At 40.4% G+C, this 18,064-nt stretch overlaps 1 protein-coding gene across 9 annotated transcripts in view; it reads right to left on the bottom strand.

Annotated features, from left to right (window-relative positions):
• Nucleotides 1–6,018: 6,018 nt before the first annotated feature.
• The window catches only part of ELMOD1 (ELMO domain containing 1), a 44,449-nt gene continuing 32,403 nt past the window's right edge, over nt 6,019–18,064 (bottom strand). For 6 of the 9 annotated variants that reach the window (XM_087894648.1, XM_087894651.1, XM_087894649.1 and 3 more), the window contains 6 exons: nt 15,554–15,687; nt 14,565–14,633; nt 14,288–14,311; nt 11,245–11,295; nt 10,116–10,249; nt 6,019–8,028 (listed from right to left, as the gene is read on the bottom strand). In XM_087894648.1, coding sequence (XP_087750774.1) covers nt 7,856–8,028; nt 10,116–10,249; nt 11,245–11,295; nt 14,288–14,311; nt 14,565–14,633; nt 15,554–15,687 — 585 coding nt within the window. In that variant the 3' untranslated portion in view covers nt 6,019–7,855. The remainder of the gene's footprint in view (nt 8,029–10,115; nt 10,250–11,244; nt 11,296–14,287; nt 14,312–14,564; nt 14,634–15,553; nt 15,688–18,064) is intronic. The other 3 variants (XM_087894654.1, XM_087894655.1, XM_087894656.1) reach the window with 1 other exon arrangement.

The raw sequence follows: 18,064 nt of genomic DNA, 5'->3' as shown, positions 1-18,064 counted from the left end.
ATAACATTTGATGCGCTTCCTGTTCTTTTTAATTGTCTTCTTGATTTTGCCTTTGTAAGCAAGCCTTTTCTTACAGGATAATAGAATGTTATTGTATTGCAAGAACACTAAATTCAGATCTTTAAATATTGTTGCATGCATTCTAATTCAGCAGTATATAAAAGCAGGAATTTGATAAAACACCAATATTACCGATACACCTAGATCAGGAATGGATCAAGACACAGAGTTTTGATAGGACAACAGGTTGAAACATGAATCTTAAATGTCTGGAGGTACTATGCCTGGAGGTACCATGAATCTGAAGCCTTCAACCATGCATATCAATGAGCTATGTCACTTTCCCCCAAAAACATAAATACATAAACATAAAAACCTTGCAATTGTAGAGTCCCAGAATAGGATCTGGAGAAAGGATCTTACAAAGGCAGAAGAAGGTCATATGGCTTAAATATGATGTGTTGAACCCATTTAACATACAATCTAGTTTCTTAATTATGCACAGAAATATATCAAATAAATATACTGTATATATCTTCTCAGAGGTTTTTCCCCTTGGGACTTAATTCTGGAAGAAATCTCATTACATTCATTGAGACTTTATCCACAGATAAATGGGCATTAGGTTGAATTCCCTGTAGACTTTTTTTCTAGACCAGACTAGATTTCTCATTTCTCCTGTTGTCCAGAAATGGACTTCATCTTTTAAAACCCTAACTGAAACATAAAACAAATATGATGCGTACCATTCATCCTCAAATACGTCATCATTTTCCTGCTTTTGTCACATTGGATAATGTAGTTTTTAAGTCTTGAGGGGGTCTCATCCAAAACTTTCAGAGCTGTATGTGGTCCTGGGGCTGTCCAACTTGCAGGTCACTAACTCCACTTCTACCCCTACCGTTAGAGGACCCATTGCATCCTCTCAGGCTTCTTGTCGCATACACATTGCCAAGCATTAGTGCATACCACACCTTCCATTCCAGCAAGGTAACCTTAGAAGCTGGTCAACGAAGTTGACTTATGCTAAAAGAGAGATTATACATAGCCTTGACATTTAGCATCTTCAATCAAAAGAAGCAACAACTATTGCACTAATTTGCAAATTTCTCTTCCACTTTGGGGCTAGTTGCTGACACAATAGAAGCACCATACAGAGAACAAGTAATTTATTATTTTTTCACAGCTGTGAATTTCCTGCCACTGAATACAGAGGCATCCCAGTTTTAGATATCATGCTTCTCCTGGTATCTATCCCACTTGAATATGTGTGTCATCACATATTCACAGATCTCCACCCCAACTTAAAAATACTCCCCCACCTCTTGGGAATATACATATGAAACCAATGCTTTAGTACTTCAGCAGCTGTTGGGCTAGATTTCTCCCCTTCGCTCAAGTATGGAGCCGTGGAGAGTGCTTGAGAGATACTTCTCATTGATTCAAAGGCCATGTTTAAAGACAAGCAGAAAATATGACTCAGCTGCTTGACACACATCTCAGAAGCCAGGGGAAACCCCATCCCATGAGACAGACAGTCATAGGACACTTTAGGCTTAAGCAAAAAAGCTAATGACAAGCAGAAATACTATTTTTCCTCTAGCTAATTTTTTTTTCTTTGCTTTCTAATGGTGAAAAGAAACAGGGCGTTTCAAGAAATACAAACTTAAGCTTCTTTTAAAATATCATTTTCTTATCCTCTTTATTATATTCTTTCTAATATCTTAAGACAGTGAACATACATCATACTATTTCCTCCTCCTATTTTTCTTCAACCACCCTGTGATTTGGGCTGGGCTGAGACAGAAGGACTGACCCAAAGTCACCCAGCTGATTTCCATGTCTAAAGTGGAACTAGAATTCCCTGTCTCCTGGTTTTCTAGGCTGGCCAGCACCTTAACCGCTTCACTGGACTGGCTCCCTATATAAAATATAGTTAGCTATATTTTATCTTTTAAAAGGTCCATTTTGAACAGGAGTGGGAAATTCTTGATGAATAGAAAAGAAAAATGTACACTGGAGCCAGTGGTGAGTTTCAAATTTTTTTACTACCGGTTCTGTGTATATGACTTGGTGGGCGTGGCATGGCTTGGTGGGCGTGGCTTGGTGGGGAAGTATACTGTAAAATCTCCATTCCCACCCCACTCTAGGGGAAAGATACTGTAAAATCTTCATTCCCTCCCCAATCTAGGGGAAAGTTACTGCAAAATCCCCATTTCTTCCCGATCAGCTGGGACTTGGAGAGAATAGATGGGGGTGGAGCCAGTCAGAATTTTTACTACCGGTTCTTCAAACTACTCAAAATTTCTGCTACCGGTTCTCCAGAACTGGTCAGAACCTGCTGAAACCCACCTCTGACTGGAGCTGACCTCTACTGCTCTACAAAATTTATTTGGTAAAAATATGGAATGCCTTTTTCTGGAATTTGTTTTTGTTTCTACTGGAAAGAAACGAAACTACATTGGCCAGTCAAGATCAACTACGAGGCGTCTATCATTTTACCATTTCCCATAATTTTTGAAATTCCAACTTGGTTCCCCATCCAAGTTCTAACCAGGAACTTTGTTGCTTAGCTTCAAGGATCAGCTAGATGCTACTTCCTGCAGATGACACCATATTTAATATATTGGAGGAGGTGGGGTGCTGTATCATTTCTTTTAAAGCGATGCCAAGCCTTATACTTTTAAGTAACTTATCATTTGTCGGTATTTTTCCATCTGAAATGATGGGAAAATCAGCCATTCAGCTTTAATGGCTGGGATTGGAAGAGGTGCAGTGGACATGCCAATTGACCTCAATGCTCAAACTGCCTATAGTGTCTTAGAATTTCTGCAAATTCAATATCGCAATAATAAAGAATACAGACATGAAACGGGGACTTTCTCTACACTACATTGCTTGGTAATCCTTAAAGATAACAAAATCCCATCCACCCCAGTGGTGGTAAAATTCTTTACTACCAATTCTGGTAGTAAACTGGTAGTAAAATTCTTTACTACCAGTTCTGTGGGAGTGGTTTGGTGGGTGTGGCATGGTTTGGTGGGCATGTCTTGGTGGGCGTGGCAGGGGAAGGATACTGTAAAATCTTCATTCCTACCCCACTCTAGGGGAAGGTTACTGCAAAATCCCCGTTTCCTCCTGATCAGTTGGGACTCGGGAGGCAGAGAATAGATGGGGGCGAGGCCAGTCAGAATTTTTACTACCAGTTCTCCGTACTACTCAAAATTTCTGCTACCGATTCTCCAGAAGTGGTCAGAACCTGCTGAAACCCACCTCTGATCCACCCCCAATAAGGAAAGACTGGGAGGACTTTGTAAGGCATGACTTGTTTTTACCTTGAAAGGACAGTGAAGAAGAGATGAAGCTTGACAAATAAATATCGGTACATCTCCAAAATGTGTCCCTTGAAGACTCAGTAAATCATTCTTCACTTTAGCAGCTGTGATGGGTCAGCTTTGCCTTAGGTTAACTTTAGTATATTTTTCAGAGCCATTCAGCACGGGTCAAGGATACAAGCCAGCCAGCTCTTTCTCTACAGCTTCAAATATTTTTTATCTTCAGGAATTTCAGGAGGCAAAAATCTTCACACAGGCTTAGTTTGTCTTCCTCATCCTCATGTATTCATATTAATCATTTCCACTGAGAAATAAGTCACAAAAGGGCTCAGTTCTAAGTAAATATGGCATGTTATAACTGGAAGGAGCTGGTTGGGCTGAAGACATGCACTATTACCACTTGATGATTCATAGATAAATGAATGAACAGCCTCTGCAAGGGCATATCATAGCTGAAGTGACCTTGGTGATATGAAAGTTTTTTCTATGCACCTAATTCTTCAACAGTTCATTTTCAGGTTGTTGTAATTGTCAAGGTCCATCTAAAATTCTTGGTTTAGAGCAGGGGTGTCCAACTTGATTTCATTGATGGCCTCATCAGGGTTGTGTTTGACCTCAGGGGGCCAGGGTGGGTGTAGCCAAGGTGGCCAGCCCAACATCACTCGTGTTGGGGGCGCCTGTGGTGACCCGAGCATCTGCCAGGGAAAACTGGCTCCTGAGCTCCATTTTCAGTTCAATGGCCTCCTGCAACCCTTTGCCAGTGAAAACGGAACTTGTAGAGCTCTGTTTTCACTGGCAGAGGCATTGCAAGCCAGTTCTTCGCTGTTTCCAGGGCAGCCCCGTGGGCCAGATCTAAGAACCCTGTGGGCCGTATCCGGCCCTTGGGCCTTGAGTTTGACACCCCTGGTTTAGAGCATGGTTCACATTTGGAAAAGCAAGAACTTCAAAGATGGAGGGATGACGTAAATAGTCCTTGTTAGGATTTTTCTTTATTCATTTTTTCCTTCCTTCTTTCATTTTATTTAAAACTGTGCTAAATGAACAATTTTCAAGTGCTTCTTGCAAAACAACAAGAAAACATGATTTGGCCATGCAAACAGATTTTTCAAAATGTTTCTGCTGATAACATCTTGATGGTTCCCATACCATTAAGTCTCTCCATGAGTTTCAAGATCTTTCAGCTACTAAGTTTTTTTCAATTTTGCAATGCAGGGCATTATGTAAGTTAACTTTCTTCTTACCTTGTGAGTCAAAATCCAGAAGAATGGCGAGGAACAGAACTACTTGAGCACCATGGGTTATAGCAAATTCAGAGATCAAGATGATATAGGGAAAAAAATTACCTTGGATATCCCTAAAAGTATTACATAAATTATGACTTGCTTTCTGCCTTAGAGGTACTTATTCTGTATGTCAGTCCAGCCCTTTGAATCTATCTTTCAATGCTTAGCATCAATTATGCTATTTGTGGTGATGTTTGAACCACTCACTTCACTGCCACTTAAATCCTAAAGATGCAAAGGGTTGTGGTTTTCAAGTGCTCTAACAACTTGCTAGTGCCTGGCAACCGTATCGTATAAGAGGGATTCCCCAGATGTTTAATCCTTACAGAGAACTGAGATATCCCTGTATCAGACTCTGTTCCAGTTGGACTAAGGACCAGCAAGAGACTAGATCAGAGGTGGTATTCAGCTGGTTCGGACTTGTTCGCTTGAAATTGCTGTTGGGCCCGCCCACCTGCCCCGCCTTCATGCCATCCTATTTAGGCACATTTTTGAGGCCGGGTGCATACGCAGAAGGTGCGTGCGCTAGCAAAACACATGCACGGAAGGCCAGGTGTATGCGTGAACGGGGCACATACACTCACATTTGTGAACCGGTAAGGAAAGTAATTGAATACCACTCCTGGACTAGACGGGGTGTTTCCAGACAGAAGACTATTTTGCATCTACATCAATCTTCATTGATTTTTGTCCCTAGATTTAAAAAGTGAGAAAAGTGTAGCAGGAAGATTTATTTATTTAATACATTGTAATCCAGAGAATATAGGTCCGCTATACCACATCCGAGCTATAAAATGGGACAAGGATTAGATGGAAGGACAAAAGAAAAACTCTCTTTGCTGTCATTCAGAAGAGTTCCTTTTGCCTTTAGGAATGTCCTACAAACTCTGAAATGAGACACATTAAAGTGGGTTCCCCAAATTTGGGGGTGGATTTAAGATCAGCTATAAATCTGGATTCTACCATATCAGTAGGAAAGAAATTATACACCATTTCTTCTTAGTGAACGGAATTGAGTAAGATGGCATTGTTCTTCTTCTTCTTCTTCTTCTTTTTAATTTGATTTATATGCCGCCCTTCTCCGGAGACGCAGGGCAGCTTACAATGCACTAAGCAATAGCCTTCATTCTTTTGTATATTTATACAAAATCAGCTTATTGCCCCCACAACTGGGTCCTCAATTTACCTACCTTAGAAAGGATGGAAGGCTGAGTCAACCTTGAGCCTTGGCGAGATTCGAACCTGCAGTAATTGCAGGCAGCTGGTCTTAATAACCAGCTTAATAACAGGGTGCCTTAGACCACTGTACTACCAAGGCTCTTCTTCCAAATCCTTCTCTTGAAAATACTTGAGCAGTAACACTTAGCATTGCTTCATTTTAAATAATGAACCCCAGACACTTTTCCTGTTTGGAATGATATCGTTTTATTCATATAATTCACAAATAATTAGGCAATACCTCAAATTCAATCTTGCTATGTAAGCAATTTCATAACCTACCCTATAACAGTCAGAAGGTTTTTTTAAAAAAATCATGGTACAGTATGAAATACCATGGTAAGTACAACTGAGTGTAGATTACCCAGGGTGTCAAAGGGAGCTGAGGACAACCGAAATGGATCTGTTCCTCTGAAATCCCACTTTAAAAAATAAAATAAAATGAATATTTGCATGAGCTTCATGAAAAAGGTAATGCATCTGCCAGTCATTTCAGTACAATTTTATGAAGATGTTCTATACAGAATGTGCACATTTTCTTCCCTTGAATCACTTTATTTGCTTAATAACCAGTCACATTTGCTCCTTTCAGGCAAATCTTTGTTAATTCCTTTCAGCTAGGTAGAGAACAAAGCTGATAATCCAAGCCCCAAATTCAATCATTGAAAAATGAAGAAAATATAGCTTTGTCCCCTTAAAGCAGGGGTCTCCAACCTTGGCAACTTTAAGCCTGAAGGACTTCAACTCTCAGAATTCCCCCGCCAGCAAAGCTCTCCAGGCTTAAAGTTGCCAAGGTTGGAGACCCCTGCCTTAAAGCAATCAAAAACACACTCACACACAATCCTATTGCAATCAGACATGCAGAAATACAACCAGTGAATTCTGCACTTTCAAAGTTTAGCTGAATATTGTGAGCATAGTCCAGTATAAACCATCAAGGAATAAATCTCCTCAGTTCTCCCTCTCCAAAAAGATTCCTTTTTTATAAGCATGGTGATTGGAGATGAGAAGAACCTCTGAGGAGAAGAACAGTCCAGCCCATATGAAGGTCATCAAGTTACATAACGTTGCTGGTGACATGCTTACATCCATGAATTCTTATCAAATTAATTCATTCCCTCAAATTCATTCAACCTCCCTGCCATCGTAGCCTCATTATAAATTCTTTATGTATGATAAAATTATTCACACATTTTTTTAATTACAAATCTTACTATTGTTTTTTTTTTGTCATGAAGCATGCACATCTGCATGAGGGAGAAATCGTTACATTTAATGTATTTTGTCAAGATTAGGCTGAAGTCATGTACACTGCCTTCTAAATAATATTCAAATGCGTGAGAGCAGTTTAATGCAAGCATTTTTCAGTCCCTTTCACTTCAGTGCCATTCAGTTCAACAGGACTGAAAAAAGTTGACTTACAACTCATTTTCTTTAAGAAAACCGTTATCATAAAACAAAATGAATAAGTTAAAACGTATTCACAGTACAAGTTTCCAACTAAACTATTCTGTCTATATAAACAAAACAAAAAAAATCCCCTACCCAGCTACAGAAATACAGTTCTTTAATTAAATGAAATATGCAGTAGCAAAGGGAAGAGGCAAGAACTTAAAAAGTGTGTCCCAATCATGGCAGCTTTCAGATGTGTGAACTCCAACTCCCAGAATTCCCCAGGCGGAAGGGGCTGGCTGGGGAATTCTGGGTGTTGAAGTTCACACATCTGAAAGCTGCCAAGATTGAGACACATTGTCTTAAAAGAAAGGAAAGAAACACAGGACATCAATTCAAAATGTTTAACACTGCAAGATATTGCAATATGAGCTCTCTCTGACAGTGACCAGACTCTCCATCGGAGCAGTGGGAGGCGGTTCCTGAAAGAGAGCGCGAGAAATGAATACTGCGTCAAGAAGCAGGCATGCACTTGCCGTGATCATTCAATGCATTCAGCGATTTATCTCTAGATGGTGGCGTAACACAAGAACCAGGCAGTGTTTCCAAATCAAACCATGGGAATGGCTACAGGTTGATCAAGCTTTCCGAGGCAGCGAAGTGAGGGCATAACGCCATATTCGGATTCTGCAGCTGCCTGATAATCCGTTTGTGGAATTTCTCTCGCACCCGATTGAACTCCATTATGTCCAGGGGATCCTCTTCAATCCAGAATTTATGAAATTCATGCATCAAGTAGCCTACGGGGACAAAAAAAAAATCAACGGATTTTTAAAATTCAAGTGAATTGGGGTTTTCCTTTGGCGCGTAAACAGTTTTGCTATTCCTCTTCTAAATGTAACCTAATCCAAATGTCATTGAATGCTATGACTTTCTTTGGCAATAGTATGGACGTGGGAGAATATGAACCGCACGGAGAAAAGGAAGCGCTGCTGAAGGCAAGTCAGCCCAGATGGGTTCTCGTAAATCTCTGCCCTCATGCACACAAGACAGGTGAAAAGGGCTCATTTGGGGAAAAAAAAAAGCCATGTGCTGCATGTTTATAAAAATGCAGATAGAATTACAGACATTTTAATGGTGCAGTATTTTAGTGCAGGGGTCTCCAACCTTGGCAACTTTAAGACTTGTGGACTTCAACTCCCAGAATTCTGAGGTGAAGTCCACAAGTGTTAAAGTTGCCAAGGTTGGAGACCCCTGTTTTATTTATTTATTTATTTTATTTTATTTATGTAATTTATATGCCGCCCTTCTCCCGAAGGACTCAGGGTGGCTTACAGGAAAAACATTCAACAGAACGAAAAATTACATAAAAATTAAAATCCAATTAAAATTTGATTAAAATTATTCCAATGTAAAAATCACCCCAGCGGATCAGCCCATTTGATGAAAGAGCCACGTCTTCAGTTTGTGGCGGAAGGAGAGGAGGTCAGGGGCTGTCCTAAGCCCGGTGGGCAACCCATTCCAGAGGGTCGGCGCTCCCACAGAGAACGCTCTACCCCTGGGAGCCGCCAGCCGACATTGTCTGGCTGATGGCACCCTGAGGAGGCCCGCTCTGTGGGAGTGCACAGGACGATGAGAGGATGGCAGAAGATGATCCTGCAGGTACCCCGGGCCTAAGCCATGTAGGGCTTTATAGGTGAGCACCAGCACCTTGAAACGGACCCGAAGGACCACCGGCAACCAGTGCAGCTCGCGCAGGAGAGGTGTCACACGGGAGTAACGAGAAGCCCCTTAACAACCCACGCGGCTGCATTCTGGACTAGCTCTGGGTGCATCCCAAGAGCAGTCCCATGTAGAGGGCGTTACAGTAGTCCAACCGAGAAGTAACAAGGGCATGAGTGACTGTGGCAAGGGCATCCTGGTCTAGGAAAGGGCGCAACTGGCGCAGGCGTACTTGTGCGAAGGCCCCCCCTGGTCACGGCCGTCAGATGATCTTCTAAAGATAGCTGTGAATCCAGGAGGACACCCAGATTGCGCACCCTTTCTGAGGGAGTGAGTACCTCCCCTCCTATCACAAGTGATGGGACCACTAGATCATGAGATGCCGGTATCCACAGCCACTCAGTCTTGGATGGGTTGAGTCTGAGTCTATTTCTTCCCATCCAGGCCCGTTTTAGTGCATGTAATTACCTTTTCACCTTTCCCAGGTGCCTCCCCCCTTTTTTTAATCAAAGTCCCAAAGGTGCTTCTTTCTCTTGAAATCTGGCTTTGCTTAGTGAATGGAAGCAATCACAGCTTGAGCTGAAACAACAAAGGAATTCTGCGATATGTTGAAATCCTGAGATAGCCAAAGTCCATGTTATTATAGAAAGAGTAAGGTAGGGGCAGAATTGGAAGACAAGAGTTAAAAATGGTGGCAGAAATAAAACAGCACCATCTGCTGGCCTTGGCAAATCATAACAACGTGTTGTCTTAATGTCACATTTGGGTAAGTGGTCCTGAATAATGTTAAAAATTCCCCAACACCCACAAAGGATTTAATCATCAAAAAAAAGTGGGATCTGGGGGACATTTCAAAACTGGGTGGGGTTTTTTTTGGAAGTCAGGTCAACTTTAGCCAACATGAGGAAAATGTTCGTTTTCTAATGAGATTTTGCATAAAACAAATTGGCTTATTTTTCTTGAAACAGATTTATTCCTGCCGAATATTGGTCATTCTAAGAACTTAATATTAGTTTTAATATATTTCATCAATGGAATGCAACAACATCATTGATCCTTTGTGAATTGAAGAAAAATTGTGCACACGCATGCATACACAAGTGCAATCATTCTCTCTTACACAGATAAATCGTCCCCCCCCCTCCACACGCACACAAATACTCACAAAATGTTTGCTGGAAATGGGCTAACGTTGGTGCTTCCGGAGCAACATTGTAGAAATGTGTCTTCAGAGCACCGCTCACAAGCAGGTTGTATGCAAGTTCTGTTATGTTGATGCCAACAATAGCAAAGGAATATCTGCAAGAAATATAGAAATGGGATTGCAAGGAATGAAACTAAGACATCTAGAAAATCCACAGTCATTTCTCTCTATCCAAACGGTTTCTTTTTTCAGCTTCAGTTGCATGCCATTACGAAAGTCTGAATTTGCCATCTTTTGGGGAATGTCTACTTCCTGCCTCATACTTCCTCCCCTCCCCCCCAATATCATAGCATGATTGGCAAAGAATATACAGGTAGTTGTCAACTTACAACCATTCATTTAACAACTGCAGTTATGACAGTGCTGAAAAATGGACTTACAACCAGTCCTCTCATTTATGAACACTGTTGCATCTTTGCAGTCACATATCCAAATTTGAGAGCTTGGCGACCAGTATCTTATTATATGGTTACAGCATCACAAGTTCATGTGATCACCATCTGCAGCCTTTTCAGGGGGTGGGGTGGGAAGCTGGATTAACATAATAATCCAGTCCCATAATAATCCGGAAATTGGCAAACGGGCCGTTTTTGGCCTCTGGAGGGCCTCCCGGGGGTGGGGGTGCGGAAGGCTGTTTTTGCCCTCCCCAGACTCCTAGAAAGGCTCTGGAGCCTAGTGAGAGAGAAAAACAGGCCTACCAGGCCATTGCGTGCCAGGAGCATGGGGGGGGGGTCATGCACATGTGGGGTAGGGCGCATAGAATTATGGGTATGGGCACACACGCGCCTGACCCCCCCCCCGCTCCTGGCACACGATAGCAAAAAGGTTAGCCATCACTGCACTAGACTATGCTCACTCCCCAATAGAAGGCAGCATGGAGTTTATTAAAATCAACACTTAAACAGTGTTCTTATCACATTGCACATCTTATTTCATCAATGCCTTCAAAAAACAAACTGTATTTCTGGAAGATAAAGAAATCTCCTTCTGCAATTTTATGGAAAGCAGGGCCAGCAGGGATTTAATTACAAAATTATCAGCAAATGAGGATGACTCTAATGAGATTTCTCATTTGGAATGCGGCACTTACCCAATAGCTTTATCAAACTTTTTCTTCTCCCACTCAGTCTTGCTAAATTTGCTGAAAAAGTTAAATAAAGGAATGGTTTACAAATGAAAAACAGTTTCCCCCCTAAAGTATGCCACCTCAATGGAAAAGCTAATTGGGCTGCTAGCATTTTATTCTGTCTTTTGAGTTGGGCTTTTAAATTGTTTATCTCTGAAGCCAATTTAACTTGTTTGTCTTATAAACCTATCAGTATAATATACTTCTCCGTGTTAAAATGTTTCTGAGACTGATCCTCTTTGTGTCAGAGACACTGATCCTTCAGGCAGCCTAAAAATTAGAGTACACTAAGGAGAGAGGGAAAAAATGTAAGCATTCTATATTTCTTTCCACATTTTTGCAAGTCTGACTGCAGCCTAAGGCAGGTAAGACAAATCACTTGAAAAAGTAAGAGAAAATGACATTTTCTTATTGGAAGGAGAAAAGAGGAAAATGTACTGCCTTCATGTGGAGTTGCTTTTAAAATATCTGAAAACTAGTTTACATGTGATGTCCCACATTCCCTGATAATGTATTCATCTGATTTTGAAAAGTAAATTCCCCTAAATCTGGATGGGAAATCGCAGTTCTTAGTATCATTAAAAATAGACCAAAAATGGTCAAATAACCCATAATCCCTTAAATCAGGGGTTCCCAACCGCTGGGTAATGGCCCACTAGCAGGCCGTGGCCTACTCACAACCGGGCCACGTGAGCTCAACTATCAATCACGTGGCCCAGTTCTCCCCTCCTCTGGGGTCACCAAACTGCCTTAAGCAAGATAGGCTGCATCTCAGGAGGCTTCTCATGTGAGGAGGTTGTTAAAAGAGAAAGGAGTGATTTTGAATCTATTTTACTTCCCCCCCCCATCTTAACCTGCCTAAAAGGAAAATAAACCCAGTTACAGAGTTTATAGATAGATTGTAATGTAATAACTTTCTCTGGATTACTGGGAGGGTAAGGAGGGGCACTAAAATGGAGATTATTATTACAATTTGTCTGACAATTATTCAACACCTTCCTGGAAGAAAAAGTAACTGGGAGTGAAGAAAGAAAAGCTTCTCATTGGTAAAATGGTAGAAATTACACTGAGACATTTTGGATAGTTAGAGTTAATATTAGAAATGCTCAGTAGTGCTTCAGGAGGGGGTCGGACTCCAAGGTCCCTCCAATTCTGATATTCTGTTTCTAGATTTCTAAACCTTCAGTTAGAGGAGATGTATTTACAATTTCCTTTTAACTTTTAAACATCAATAACCCCCAAGGATATTTGTAGCTCAGGATTGAACTGTGAGGTCCTTGATGCTCTCTGAACTTGGTTGTTTTCTTTCAGACATTTCATTACCGAACTAGGTAATATCATCAGTAGCTCTGATTATATGACCTAGTTTGATAATGAAATGTCTGCAAGAAAACTATCAAGCTCAGAGAGTACCAAGGACCTCAGAGTTCAATCCTGAGCTACAAATATTCTCTTCCGTCAGCTTGTTTTTAGAGGCCCATAGTCAACTGGAGTTAGGTGCTCTACCTAGCTAATTTCTCTCTCCCCACTCACCCCACCCTCCCTCCTTCATGGATGTTTTTTATTGGAGAATTACATGCATGTCTGCAAAACCAATTCTGAATTAAAATCTCTAGGACAGAGACATTCAGACAGAATAATAGGAAGATTTGAAGCTCCTGTTTGTCTTTTGGAAGATGAAGTATGACTTCATCTTGTTAGGTGGAAAGGAGTATATTCTGATTTCTAATAAAGTCTAATTTGTCCTCTAACATAGACAAATAGGCCAGCATTTTCCCTTGAAAGCAAAATTAGCAAGTCACATTCAACGTTCAATATATTTCTTCAATATAATTTTTGAATCCAGCATTCTCAGCTATTGCCTTTTTTTACAAAAATAAGAACTGGAACTACATGGTATACTATAGTAGGATTATTAATTGATATGTTACAATGCAATGTAATTGTGGGGATATCTGAGGTAGATATCTGAGGGATTCTCTTTCCTACTCAGAACCTGCTTTGTTATTTCTACCAATAAGAAAGGTCCTTTTGAAGATGTCCTGCTGCCCCTTCTCCTGTTTACCTCTCATCTGATCCTCAGGAAGTGCCCCAGAACTCAACCCAACTGTAGGACTTGAATAAAAGTATCCCCCCTTGAGGGGACTTACAAACAGGTATGAGAGGAGATCATGGAATCTACTGAAACCTCACAGATGAATTAAAAAATCCTGAAACAGAGAAGAATGTTGATGCTGTTGAAACTTCTAAGCAGAAGTTTCTCATACGATTAGGGCAAAATATTTCTATAACTTAAATCTATTAGATGAAGACCTGCCCTTTTAGAAATAAGACTTTGCATTTTTTTAATCTGAGAGATCTTCAGAATATTTACACTTTTACACACACACACTTAAACTTACATCATGTCCACTAGGAGAAGGGCGGGATATAAATTGAATAAAATAAATAAATGTCATCCTCTTCAGCCTTATCTGTGGTAGGGAAAACATATTTCTTTCTTTCAACCTTTGTTTCTTGGTTCTTTTTATTGCCTGCCCTCCTTCTTTGTCCTCACTTGCACCTAGAATATGCAATCACTCCTTTCTCCCTCACCAAGGTCTTCTTGCAAGGAAGCCTTCAGGGTCTTTAATAATATTAACAATAGGCATATTGGATGCAATGCCAAAATAACAGGAGCACCACTTGAGTACCATCAGCATTGACATTATTAGTCAATTGCAAAGGCAGCTTTACTTGGAACACTTTACATCCTTGGATTATACCTTTAACATTACTAAACAAAATGGGACTGACTCGATAGGTGAACAAAAATGCCAAATCCAATCTAAACACCTGGTTGTCTGTGCGACCACTACCACAGTAATTAATTTATATAACGTCTGGTTTTCAGTGGAGCCAACTTCTCAGATTTTGTTTTAGTTTATCCCTCTGGATCTCCTTTACGTCTGTTTCCAAACTTTAGTTCAAAGCTTATAAAATAGAAAAAAAATATATGTATATATACCTTATTTCCTCTTTAGTGATTTCCCTTGATTGTGAAAGATGAAAAAAGAAAAAAAAAAGAAGTAAAAAAAAAAAGTCTAAACGTGGATTCATGTTCATGATTTATTAATGAAATAAATATGTCAAAGCAAGGCATTTTATCCCATCCTCGCCCCAACCCCCAAGTAAAAGAATGCAAGAAAAGCAGAGTATTTAACATCAAGAAAAAAAAAAGGATGCAAACTGATCTTTCAAATGATTTATTAGATGCTGTTTCTAATTCCAGCTTCAAACATTACCTATATTTGGGCTGAAGAGAGTCTAAGAGGATTTGCTGAGCTGCAGGTCCATCATGCTCAGCAAAGTATCTATAAGGGAGAGAGAAAAACACATATACATGAAAGGTATATATATTTTCAACATCTGGAACATCTGGATATTCATAGAATGAATAAACAAATCACTTTGTGTGTGTAAAAAAACTGAGACCTGTTCTTTCCACTGCACCACACACAATGGAATAAATGAAGTACACTCCTGTTAAAAATGATCTACCCCAGTGATTCTCAACCTTTGGTCTGACGACCCCTGAGGGGGGGCTACGATGTCATCATGGGGGATCCATGAGGCTTGAAGAAATGTTATGATTTAAATCTTGAATTAAGTCTTGGAGGTCCATGGCCACAAAAAGATGTTAAGGAGATCCATGGTGAAGAAAAGGTTGAGAACAATGATCTAACCAAATAAGACCCTGTCTTATATTTTTTTTGAACTCTGAAATAAGCGCTTGGCCTTATTTTTGGGGAGGTCTTATTATTTTGGGGCGCATGGAGGAAACCAGAGGAAATGGTGGAGACCGGCTGCACATGTGTTTAAATATTTTCGGGGAGGGCTTATTTTCGGGGAGGTATTTTTGCGCTCAAAAGCTCGATTGGGCATTTATTATCAGGGGATGTCTTATTTTCAGGGAAACAGGGTATGAGCACCATGGGTGGAAAAGGCAGAGATCTGATAATCCTATTAAAAAAACTGCTGACATTGTAATTGTTGTGTTTTAAAAACTAAACCCTGTTTTCCTACATTGTAGGTGCTGTTGTGTTGATTTAAAGAAATTATCATCTACACAGGGACAAATAGTTGCAATGAACTGAAGTCAGACTACCCAAGTGTTTGAAGAATAATTTTCTTAACAAAGGCTAGATTTTTTTTCAAAAAAGAAAAGAAAAGAAAAGAAAATACAATTTCTACCTTTTAATTCGTTACGTGAAAGAAACAAAAATATACTTACAGCAAGTTATACAACCCCAGGAGCCCCATTCCTCTAAAATCTGTTTTAGGATCATCACCTTGGAAACCAATTTCACACCACTGCTTGGAAATCCGAGCTTCCAAAGGAGAATCAGGTTTCAAGCATTTCCATAGCTTTGAAAGTAAAAGAAAATCACAGGTCTGTTATAACACATTGCGTGCAATGATTTTTTTTTTTTTTTTACAAAAAAATAAAATCTGACCTTATCAGCTTTGCCTTCATTGATATGCATGGTGTTGCAGGATTCTGGGGCGAAGTGCCAACTAAAAATCGGCAAGGCTTTCTCCTTGACACTGCAAACATTTCAAACATGGCCCCTGGGAAATCTGATTTGCTTTAATTCAGAAATGGTGCAAGAATCCTGATCAGGCCTCCATAGTTATTTTCTCTAGCTTGGCACAAACCTCTAGGCAAAGCCGCAAATCATAGAATGGCTGTAAACACTATTAGCTATAAAGGGAATTTTTTTCTCTCCCTTATGCTAATTTTGTAAGAGCATATCAGGGCCTGTCAAAGTGGAGACTCTGCTGTTGAAAAAAAAAAAGAATATTCATGCCTCTGCCACAGTGGTGAAATCCAATTTTTTTTACTACCGGTTCTGTGGGCGTGGCTAGGTGGGCGTGGTAGGGGAAGGATACTGTAAAATCTCCATTCCCACTCCACTTCAGGGGAAGGATACTGCAAAATCCCTATTCTCTCCCCACTCCTGGGGGAAGGATATTGCAAAATCTCCATTCCCACCCTACTCTAGGGCCAACCAGAGGTGGTATTTGCCGGTTCTCCAAACTACTCAAAATTCCTGCTACCGGTTCTCCAGAACCTGTCAGAACCTGCTGGATTTCACCCCTGCTCTGCCAGGGTTTAAGATTCAGACCCAGAATGTTGCTAGAATACCAGGCAAGTAAATGGCTATAACGTTTTCAGTTTCAGAGAACTGGTATGAAAAAAATACTTGGTAAGTTTTCATTTACTTTGGAACTTTGTTCAAGCTATTAATTACCAGCATTTGAACTGTGTCCAGGAGCTCGTGGCAACAAATGGACTGGCTGCAAAATAGGTGTTAATCTGCTAAACCAATTAAAGGCAGGCAGGCAGCCACAATCTGTGCCAGTGGGAACCTCTGAGTCATCTTCAAGTCAATCCAGTGGAAGTGGAATTGTAGTTATCTAATTGTGAGATGATAAAGAGTCTGTCATCATCATCTTCCATGCCTTCTTTTGCTTATTTGAAAGCTGTCCCAAATAACCAAGACCCCCGGGTAATGTAAAACAAAGTAAGAATAAAACAGAGAAAACTATATAATAGAATATCATAATAATGATTCTCTATAGTTGTTCAAGGCCAGTGGGATAAAGTGGGATAAAGGAGATGTAGGAGCTGTCTAGGCTGAGCCTGAGGGCAGGGTCAAATGCATCATTAGTTTGGAAACTCTAGCCCTTGTAAGAGACATAAGTCTAGTCACCTTTGAAGTCCGTTGATTCTTATCTGGCGCCAATTTGCCTTGACCATTAGTAGATCAGATTCTTGTGTCTAGGTTGCATGAAATAAAACTTGCAGTACTTTTGAACCTTCTCCTGATTTCTTGCTCCTGACAAAAATCCTCTTAATGGCCTTAGAAAATTCAGGAAGGGATGGAGTCAAATGTAGCTGTGTGGTAGCATGCTCCAAATTGTGGGGGATACTAATGAAAAGGCCTGCCACTTGACTATTGCCCTTTCAAAGAGATGGATCCACAGATGGTCATCTCTAGAATTTTGAACTGACCTGGGAGAACCAATTCTAGTACAGGATGTATCCTGGTGGTCTATTGATAAGGCTTTACAGCAGGGGTGAAATGCTACTGGTTTGGTCCAGTTCAGGTGAACTGGTAGTGGCGCATGGTTTGGCGAACTGGTAGCGGCAGCAGCGCAAGGCTCTGCCCACCTGCCCGGATGTCGTTACTTCCTGTTTTTAACTAGGAAGTAAGCTGTTTTTGCGCATGTGCAGAAGGCTTTAAAATCGTGGTGCACACACTTCTGAACTGGTAGGGTTAGGATTAGCGGCGCATGCATCTCCGAACTGGTAGGGAAGGTAAGTAAATTTCACCCCTGCTTTACAGGTAATGATCTGCACTCTGAATTCGGTCAGTAAGTCTACTGGCATTAGAGCAATGACTTTAATATTGGGGTTTTTTTTTTTTTTGTGTGTGAAAGCAGATTTGGCCCATACTAATAAATTAAATGAATTATGTTGCTTCCTTTAAAAGAAAACTTTCTGGCAGTGAAAGTTGATCAGCGTGGAGTCTCTTTACTATGAAAAGTTGTGTTCTTCTGAGAGATTTTTAAATAGAGGAAGCCATAATGAATGGGAATGGGAATAGAGTAGAGTAGAGTAGAACAGAATACAATAGAATAGAATGATTTATTGGCCATATTAATGCTCTCAAAAGTCAGTTTTTTTCCATTTTATCCTTTATTTCCCTATTTCTCATAATCATGGTTGTACTAATTT

The sequence above is a fragment of the Pantherophis guttatus genome, chromosome 5 (assembly GCF_059756535.1).
Source record: "Pantherophis guttatus breed Tessera chromosome 5, ASM5975653v1, whole genome shotgun sequence".
Lineage (NCBI taxonomy): Eukaryota > Metazoa > Chordata > Lepidosauria > Squamata > Colubridae > Pantherophis > Pantherophis guttatus.
This window is presented reverse-complemented; position numbering and strand designations above follow the sequence as displayed.